The 9,594-nt window shown below is 52.7% G+C and overlaps 1 protein-coding gene across 2 annotated transcripts; it reads left to right on the top strand.

The window, feature by feature from the left end:
- The first annotated feature begins 771 nt into the window (after nt 1-771).
- Nucleotides 772-9,368, top strand: Nagpa (N-acetylglucosamine-1-phosphodiester alpha-N-acetylglucosaminidase). Of its 2 annotated transcripts, none has more exons than XM_021184750.1 (10): nt 772-887; nt 985-1,443; nt 3,231-3,370; nt 4,681-4,789; nt 4,986-5,114; nt 5,789-5,994; nt 6,102-6,149; nt 6,889-6,990; nt 7,084-7,147; nt 8,591-9,368. In XM_021184750.1, the coding sequence occupies exons 1-10, from the start codon at nt 802-804 to the stop codon at nt 8,799-8,801; spliced, it is 1,554 nt and encodes a 517-aa protein (XP_021040409.1). In that variant the 5' UTR covers nt 772-801; the 3' UTR covers nt 8,802-9,368. The 2 variants fall into 2 exon arrangements, with proteins under 2 accessions (XP_021040409.1, XP_029326644.1); XM_029470784.1 differs by having other exon boundaries at nt 784-887; nt 8,730-8,806.
- Nucleotides 9,369-9,594: the final 226 nt, after the last annotated feature.

Raw genomic sequence — 9,594 nt, 5'->3', positions numbered from 1 at the left:
GTACCCCTTTCCAGCAGTAGTCTCTGTTGCTATTTTGGAATAAACAATCCGTCTGTAAAGATCAAACTCTAGTCTCTTTACATTGCCTAAGAAATCCAACAACCCTGGCTGTCCTGGAACTCACTCTGCAGACCAGGCTAACCTTGAACTCACAGAGATCTACCTGCCTCAGCCTCCAAATGCTAGGATTAAAGGTGTGCACCACCACGAGTGGGCTGCAAGCTTCTCTCTCTCTCTCCCTCGTTTGTTTTTCGAGACAAGGTTTCTCTGTGTAGCCCTGGCTGTCCTGTAACTCACTCTGTAGAACAGGCTGGCCTCGAGCTTCATTCTTAAAAGTTCCTCTTCCTTCTCCTCCTCTTCCTCCTCCTCTTTCTCCTTCTCCATCTTTTCCTCCTCTTACCCCCTAGCCTCCTTTTCCTCTTCTTGTCTTTAAGATAAAGTCTCAAGTAGTCCAGACTGGTCTCAAACTATGTAGTCAAGAATAGCCAACCTCTTAACTTCCGATTCTCCTGCCTCTGCTGAATGCTGGGGTTGTGGCGTGGGCCACCACTTCTGGTTTGTGCAACACAGAAGAAACTAGGGCTTTAAGCACGAGAAGCAAGTTCTGTACCGACTTACACAGGCCCAGCATCTGTTCTTGCAATTTTCTATAAGTTTGACATAATATGAAAATAAAAAGCTATCTATCTCCCTGCCAGCCTTACCACTCCCTGATGGAATTCGAATGAGTAATCAAAGCACCCAACATCCTGGCCTGGAGTCACGTGGGGCGAGCCCACGTGACCGGAGCACCAATCCAATATGTCGGCGCCCAGGGGGCCCGGGCTGTTCCTCATACCCGCCCTGCTCGGCTTGCTCGGGGTGGCGTGGTGCAGCCTAGGCTTCGGGTGAGTGCAGCCGCCGGGGCCAGCCTGGCTGGGGTCCACCTTTCCTGAGCGCTCTCAGGCACAGCCCTCCGACCTCACGATCGCCCCGTCCCTGCAGGGTTTCCCGCGACGATGACCTGCTGCTGCCTTACCCACTAGCGCGCAGACGTCCCTCGCGAGACTGCGCCCGGGTGCGCTCAGGTAGCCCAGAGCAGGAGAGCTGGCCTCCGCCACCCACGAACCCCGGCGCCAGCCACCGCGCGGCCGTGCGCACCTTCGTGTCGCACTTCGAGGGGCGCGCGGTGGCCGGCCACCTGACGCGGGTCGCCGATCCCCTACGCACTTTCTCGGTGCTGGAGCCCGGAGGAGCCGGGGGCTGCGCGCAGAGGCGCCGCGCTACTGTGGAGGACACAGCGGTCCCGGCCGGTTGCCGCATCGCTCAGAACGGTGGCTTCTTCCGCATGGGCACTGGCGAGTGCTTGGGGAACGTGGTGAGCGACGGGCGGCTGGTGAGCAGCTCAAGGGGACTGCAGAACGCGCAGTTCGGGATCCGACGCGACGGAACCTTAGTCACCGGGTGAGGAGGCAGGGAGCCCCGGGGCTGTCGAGGGCAAAGGGTCTCTGATGTTCTTTTAGAGCCATGCCTCCGAGTCCAGGTCCCTAACCAAACTTCCTGTCATTCGTCTTCCGAGTATTGACGCTGACACCTTCCTTCCGTTAAGTTTATTCATGTGCCACTGAATAATGATTTTGTGATCAGGCCGTGTGTGGGCACTTGGGGAGGCGACCGTGAGCCTGAACACAGTTTGTGCCCTAGTGAACTTTGCATAGTATTAGAGAAACATTTCGTGTTCAGCGAAGCCATAGAACCAATTGGAAATAGTGTAGAGTTTATGGAGCAGTCCCAGACAGCGAGCTGGAGGCCTTTTGCTGTCCTGATAGAAATCCAGGTTAGACAAGGCGCTTGTTGAGGGCAGCCCTTGGCAGTTTCTGTATTTCTGGAAATTTGACAGCAGCCAGAGTTGACAGCAGGCAGGCAGGAGTAGAAGGTAGCGCCATCTGGTGTTCCAGTTCTCTTCCAAGGTTCCGTTTTTGCCAAGGCTGGGAAGTGGGCTTCCCCAGCTCTTCTCAGCCCTTGGTTGCAATTTCTGGGCCTGCCCATGTATCTGGCTCTTCATCCTTCAACATCAGCCAGTGTCACCACTGTTGATCTTAGGTTTTCACAGATCCTAAAACTTCTGCCAGTGACCAGCGCCTGCAGTTTCTCTTCCCTGGCTCTGTCCTTCAACCTCTCTACATTCCAGCCATCTCCCTTGCTCCTCTCTTGGGCTCCCTTCCAGACTTGTTGCCATGACCATTGTCTCAGTACCCCTATTGCTCCTTTACAATGGTCCACTGGCCTGCTCACCTCCTTTTTTTTTTTTTTAATGTGTGTGCATATGTGTGTGCCTGTGAGGAGACCAGAGTTTGATTTCAAATGTCTTCTATTCTCTTTTTCTCCATCTTATTTTCTGACACAAAATCTGAATCTAGAGCTCACTGGTTCAGTTAACCTGGCTGGCCGGCAAACCCCAGGGCCCTCCTGCTTCCCTCTGTCCACCCCACCCCAGCACTAAGGCTACAGTGTGTGCTGTTCCGGCCAGCTTTCTCATGGGTGCTGGGGATCTGAATGCAGGTCCACATGCATGGTGGGAAGGCTTTTACCCGATGCACTGTCTTTCCAGCCCAGCCTCCCTTGTTAACTGCCAAACAGCTGCCTATTCTGTCCATGTGTAGCTCACTGCTACTTCTTTGTATCATGAGGTCAGCACATGTTACTAAAGATGGCAAGAGAAGAAGGTTCTTTCGTTGTGTCATAGCTATAGCTCAGGAGGCATTTTATTCCAGCTCACACTCCAACTGAACTGAACACCTGCCTATATATCCAAAGAATGTGCCGATCACAGCACACCTCCAGTGCAAATGAAGGTTTGTGTTTGCACCAATCACAGCCTTGCCTCTTTAGCATGCATCACAGCAGAGTCCTCCTAGACTATCAGGGGATGTGCTCTCTTGGCCAAGGTCGGAGTAGTTGCAGAGTCATCTGGCACAAACTATTTCAAACGGCCTGGCTGAGGTTATGCCTTCAGGAACCTGAAGTCTTTGTGTGGTTGTCCCCAAGTGTCTATGGAGCTCCAGGCGGCTGGTGCTGACAGATGCTTTGTCTAGTTGGCTGTCTGACTTTTGCTTAAGCAGCCAGGGCAGTAGAGTCTAACAGACGCTAATTTCAGGATCAGGAAGACTGTAGAAAAATGAGCATCAAGAAGCCCCGGTACCCAAAGCTGCTCTTGCCAATGCGTGTGCCTCCTGCCTCCCTGCTTCCAGGTACCTGTCTGAGGAGGAGGTTCTGGACCCCGTGAATCCATTCGTGCAGCTGCTGAGCGGAGTCGTGTGGCTCATCCGCAATGGAAACATCTACATCAACGAGAGCCAAGCCATCGAGTGTGACGAGACACAGGAGACAGGTCAGGAAGCACAGGGTTCTTTTTTATTTGTATTAGGTTTTGATTTGTTTACTTTGTGCATGCAGTGGGTGGGCACACATGCTCCTCTCCTTTCGCCATGTGAGTCCAGAGTATTGAACTCAAACTGTTAAGTGTGATGGGAGGCACTTTACCCACTGAGCCACTTTCCCAGCCCTCAGCATCAGCTTTCTTCAGACCCAGGAACAGTGTGAGTGGGTTATTCTTTCGTGTTCCCAAACATTTACTGAGCAGCTATTTAGTGCTTAGCACTACAGTGAGAGTCATAGGGATTCAGTCTTATGTAGAATATAGAAGGGGAATCCTTGGCAATAAGCTGGAAAATTGTGACAAGTGCCAAGAAAGAAACAGGAGAAAGGGACCAGAAGCACAGGTATGAGGAAAGTGCTGCAGATTTGCTGCATGGTGGCCTCCACATGGCCTAGGAGTTTGTCATAAATGCAGAACCATGAGTCCACCCTCCCTATACCTCCCACCCAGAAACCACTGGTTAAATCCTAACAACTTGGGTGTGCAGGCACTCCCTTGGCTACTCTGATGGACACTCAAGGTTAAGGGCCACTTGGGGATGGGCTAATGAGTTGGCTTGGTCAGTAAAGTATTTGCCTTGAAAGTGTGAGGACCTGAGTTGGAGCCCCAGAAAGAAACATTAAAAGCCAAGTGCTGGGATGCACACTTGCATTCCCAGGGATGTAGCTGGGAGGCAGGAATAGGCAGATCCACGGCCACACAGTGATATTCTAAGCTAACAAGAGACCTGTCTCAAACAGGAAGTGGGTGGCACCTGAGGACCAACACCCAGAGTTATCCTCTGACGTACCTCCAGAGTGTGAAATACCGGGGTGGAAAAAGACACTTTGGTCCTGGGAATCTGGCTATTTCAGGGTATAGTGTAGAGGGAGAGGGAGACTCAAGAGGCTGTCTTGGAGTCAAAGGAACAAGCTATCAGAAGAACTCAGGGCAGAGGCCTGTGGTTCCCAGGCTCAGGGCAGCCTGCAAGGCCCTAGGCAGAGAGTAGCTGCTGGGTGAACAAGGACAGAAGTGAGGCCTGGGGCCTCAGGCAAGGCCTGTGAAATCCTTCCACCAACATAGAAGTTTCTGGAGACTGAGATCACATGAAGTGCTTCTGGTTGTGGCATGGAAGCTCACTGGAGGTGGAGCTGGGATGTGGCTCAGTGGTCCAGTACTTGCCACACATGCACGAGGGAAGGAACCATCAAAAGAAAGAGAGTCGGGAGACCGGAGGGGTCTCCTGGAGAGCTGGGTAACCACCCCGGGCCCTTCTCCTTTAGGTTCTTTTAGCAAATTTGTGAATGTGATGTCAGCCAGGACAGCCGTGGGTCATGACCGTGAGGGGCAGCTTATCCTCTTTCATGCCGATGGACAGACGGAACAGCGTGGGTGAGTCCCAGGAATCCTCGGGGGTGTTTGCACTCAGCCACCCCACCTTCCAATCATTTCTGGGGTATTGGTGGGACAAGACAGCTTTCCGGCCATTTTGGAAGTTTCGTCTGAAGGCAATAGCATTTACCTGCTAATGAAAAAGGACAGTTAAGCCAGAGACCACAGGGGCTCAGCTACATTACCCTCTGCACAGCCTCAACCTATGGGAGATGGCAGAGTTCCTGCTTCGACAAGATGTCGTCAATGCCATCAACCTGGATGGAGGCGGTTCTGCTACTTTTGTGCTCAATGGGACCCTGGCCAGTTACCCTTCAGATCACTGGTAAGAACCCCTGAGCCACCTATGTGGCTCTCAGACTGTCTCACTCAGTCAATCCTGAGACCCTGTTGTGTGCCAGGCCCTGGGTATCCAAAAGTGAGCAGAAGAGCCAAGATCTCTTTCCTCAGGGTGCTGCACAGCCCATCCCTGGAAACCTGAGACAGGTCAGGAAAGGCCTCCGTGAGGACAGTGAAATAAGACCTGAGGAGATGGCTGGCCGGGGTTGAGAGAGCCTTCACCGGAGGACAAACTGTACGCAATGGGGAAATCCTCTAAGTGGCCCAGGGAGAGACTGGAGCTATAGCTCAGGAGGAAAAGTACTTGCCTTGCAAGCAAAGGACCTGAGTTCAAACTCCAAAACCCATATAAAAAGCCAGATACGAGCCAGTGGCACATGCTTGCAGTCCCAGCATTGATGAGGAAGAGTCAAATGAATCCTGACCCTCTGGCTGGCCAGCCTAGCTTACTTTTTGGCAAGGTTCAGGCCAGCGAGAGATAAATAAAATAAAGTTTTAAATGGCAGGTACCTAAGTCAGTTGTCCTGACTCCATATGCACACGCATGCATGCATGCACATCTGGCAGAATGGAAAGGGAGGCAAATTGGACAGCCTTTATAGGCTGCATCAGGGACCAGCACCAAGGCCTAGACCTCTTCTCACAGTGAATCCCCCACAGCCAGGACAACATGTGGCGCTGTCCCCGCCAAGTGTCCACTGTGGTGTGTGTGCATGAACCGCGCTGCCAACCACCCGACTGCAGTGGCCATGGGACCTGTGTAGATGGCCACTGTGAATGCACCAGCCACTTCTGGCGGGGCGAGGCCTGCAACGAACTGGACTGTGGCCCCTCCAACTGCAGCCAGCATGGGCTGTGCACAGAGAGTGAGTGGGGAGCCCACAGGAGGGTGGTGCTCTGGCAGGACCCCAGCTCGCCCATGCCAGACTCCCGCCTGTGTCCTTACCCAGCCTCTGTGGTCTTGCTTTGGTAGCTGGCTGCCACTGTGATGCTGGGTGGACAGGATCCAACTGCAGTGAAGGTGAGAGCTGCCTGCAAACGCTCCTGGAGAGGGTGGCCTGGCTGCACGCAGCTGGTATGACGCCTTCGTCCCTCCTTCTGGCTTGGAACTTGCCTTCAGAGCCTTTTCTCATTTCGCATGTGGATCACCCGATGTCCTTCCTACTGAAAGAGTCCCACCAAGTAGGAGGCCAGATTTTCAGTATTGTCCACTCAACTCTAAGGACCAATAGCAAAAACCAAAGTGTGGCCGGCCACGCCCCTGAGGGAGATCCACCAAAGTCCTTGATCCTAGGCATGGGTAGGGTCGTTTCAGCATCAGCCTCAGTGGAGTTCCCATTCATAATTTCTTTGTCCTTTTAAGGTCATAAGTTCTAGAGCCCACCTTAAATCTAGGCAGTATTCTTGGTGTTTATCTGAGACAAAGTCTTATACAGCCCACGCAGTTCTCTAACTTACTATGTAACCGAGAATGGCCTCAAGCAACCTTCTTCCTGCTCTCAAGCTCTGGGATTATAGGCATAGCAGCAACTTATAGGGTGCTAGAAGTCAAACCCAAGGCCCTCTGTATATCCAGCAAGCACTCTAGAAACTGGAACACAGCCCTGTTTGCAGCCCGGTTACCTTGGAGGGTTGGGTCCCAGGGATCTGAGGGCATCTCCTTCAGCATGGCCGTGTGCACACCCAGGAGCCAGGCTGTCTATGACAGGAGACCATGCCACCCAAGGTGAGACCTCCCTGCCACCATCTCCTCTCCACAGAGTGTCCTCTGGGCTGGTATGGGCCAGGTTGCCAGAGGCCCTGCCAGTGTGAGCACCAGTGTCCCTGTGACCCACAGACTGGCAACTGCAGCATCTCTCAAGGTATGGGGCCTTAAAGGTTCTTGAGCTGGGAACCCTTGGGGCAGGTCTGGGGTAGGTGGACTCTCCCCAGCCCTTCTTTCTGGTGTCTTGCAGTGAGGCAGTGTCTCCAGCCAACTGAGGCCACGCCGAGGGCAGGAGAGCTGGCCTCTTTCACCAGGTAAGTGTTTTAGCAGGCACTGAGCCCCTATGTCCCATCTGTAAGGCACCAGCCAGGCCAGGAGGTCACAGGTTACCCTCTACTTTGCAAGCTCAGGGACAGTCACAGGTAAAACTGGCATCCAGGAAAGACCCTGAGCTGCCCAGTGGAACTCAAAAGTAGCAGGCTATGGGTGTCATGGCTCTGGCTACAGAGACTCCACTTAGATGCTGGAGCAGGGCCGTAGAGACAGGAAGGACTCACCTTACTTCTGGACTCTTCCGTGTGTTGAGGCTTTGTGTTGTTGTTGCTTCCTTTCTGCTGCTTCCTGGGTCTCCAGCTCCATCCCCACAGGGCTCATGGAAAGAATTGTGAAGCAGGGGGTGTGGCTCAATTGGCAGATTGATTGCCTGGCATGCAGGAAGCCCTGGGTTCAATCCCCAGCATTTCATATCATAACCCAGGCATGGTGGCATGTGCCTGTAATTCCAGCACTTGGGAGGTAGAAGCAGAAAGGCCACGAGTTTAAGAATGTTAGGGAGTCTCAGGCCAACCTGGGATACCTAAGACGAGAGATAGATATAGGGAGATAGATTGACAGACAGACAGACAGAGACAGACAGACAGATCTTGAGCTGGACCTTCTGGCACAAGCCTGTCATCCTAGCTACTCCAGGAAGCTGAAGCATGAAAATAGCAAATTCAAGGCCAGCTTAAGCCACAGATTGAGTTCAAGATCAACCTGAGCAACTTTATGAAATCCTGTTACAACATAAAAAGTAGGGGCGGGAGGTTAGGCTGTAGCTCAGTGGTAGAGTGATTGCCTTGCCTAGCACGCACAAGGACCCAGGTTCAATTCCCAGTACTGCAAAAAATATATTAGGAACCATCTAAAAGCAGTAACATTCACATTAGATGTGTGTGTGTGTGTGTGTGTGTGTGTGTGTGTGTGTGTGTGTGTGTGTGTGTGTGTAGGTTAGACCACATCCTTGGTTGTGATTCTTGGTAGCTGTCCACCTTGTTTTTCTTTGACCTGAAACTCACAGGTTAGGTTAGACTAGCTAACTGGTGAGCTCCAACTTCCAACGTACCATCATGCCTGGCTTTTGTTTTGGTGTCTCTGTGTAACCTGGATGTCCTGGAACTCGCTTTGTAGACCAGCCTGGCCTTAAACTCACAGAAACCCACCTGTTTCTGCCTCCCACGTGCTGGGATTAAAGGCATGCACCACCTCACCCAGCCCTGCTGGACTTAAATTGGGTCTTCATTTTACAAGACAAGCATGAGCTATTTCCCCAGTTCCTAAAAATGTTTTTAAGCATCCTTAAAACATCAGAGACTGTCTGTGGTATTCCCTCCATGTGTCTTCAGTATACCTACTCCCCTCCCTGCCTACTGGGTTCAGCATTCCCACTTTGAGTTCTGGCTGCCTGCCCCCACTCAAGTCTCTCTTTTCCATCCCAGGACCACCTGGCTGGCCCTCACCCTCACACTAATTTTCCTGCTGCTGATCAGCACTGGGGTCAACGTGTCCTTGTTCCTGGGCTCCAGGGCTGAGAGGAACCGGCACCTCGACGGGGACTATGTGTATCACCCACTGCAGGAGGTGAACGGGGAAGTGCTGGCTGCAGAGAAGGAGCACACGGAGGAAACTAGCAACCCCTTCAAGGACTGAAGAGCTGCCCCAACGGCGTGCTCCAGATAATCTTGTTCCTGCTCCTCACTTCTACAGGGGACATTGTGAGGCCACTGGCATGGATGCTGTGCACCCCACCCCTTGCTGGCCATGTTCCTCCTGTCCCCATGCTGTGGCTCATGCCACCCCAGCAACACGGAGCTCTGGAGAGCCTGCACCTGCCTCCCGCTCGCCTATATCTGCTGCCCAGAGGCCTGTCTCCCATAGGGGTCTCACCACTGCCAAAGACTCCCAGGAAGCCACTAGCAAATGGAATTCTGTAACCCCATCATGACAAGAGTGGCCACTCTCCACCTGCACAGGGATGAAATAGAAAGACTTACACACACACATACACACCCTCGGCTCAGCCACGGCACTCGCCTTTTATGCAGCCTCATCGCTGGACAGCCAACTAGAACTCTGCATCCCGTCACGGGAAGCACCTCATAAGAAGGGATGGGGAGGGAAGGAAGTCGCCATGTTTACAGACCTATTTTTGTTGTCTTGCTCCCTAAAGGAGTTTTCTAACACTTGAATAAATTGGGATACTAAAACAAGCCACCAGGGGGCGTGTGAGGTCTGAGTCCTGAGCTGCTGCCTCTCATGGGGACGTTGGACAGCTCCTCAGTGCCTCTGTTAACCCAATGCTGCACAAGTTTGGCCAGGCACAAGGCCACCCAGGGACCATGCTTTCTTTGATTAGTTGCTTGGGTCATGTTTATCACTGCAATAGAAAAGTAAGCACAGACATGTGCTGTGTTCCTGCAAGCTCCAGTCGGTGCATTGCTGC

Source organism: Mus caroli, chromosome 16, assembly GCF_900094665.2.
Source record: "Mus caroli chromosome 16, CAROLI_EIJ_v1.1, whole genome shotgun sequence".
Lineage (NCBI taxonomy): Eukaryota > Metazoa > Chordata > Mammalia > Rodentia > Muridae > Mus > Mus caroli.
This window is presented reverse-complemented; position numbering and strand designations above follow the sequence as displayed.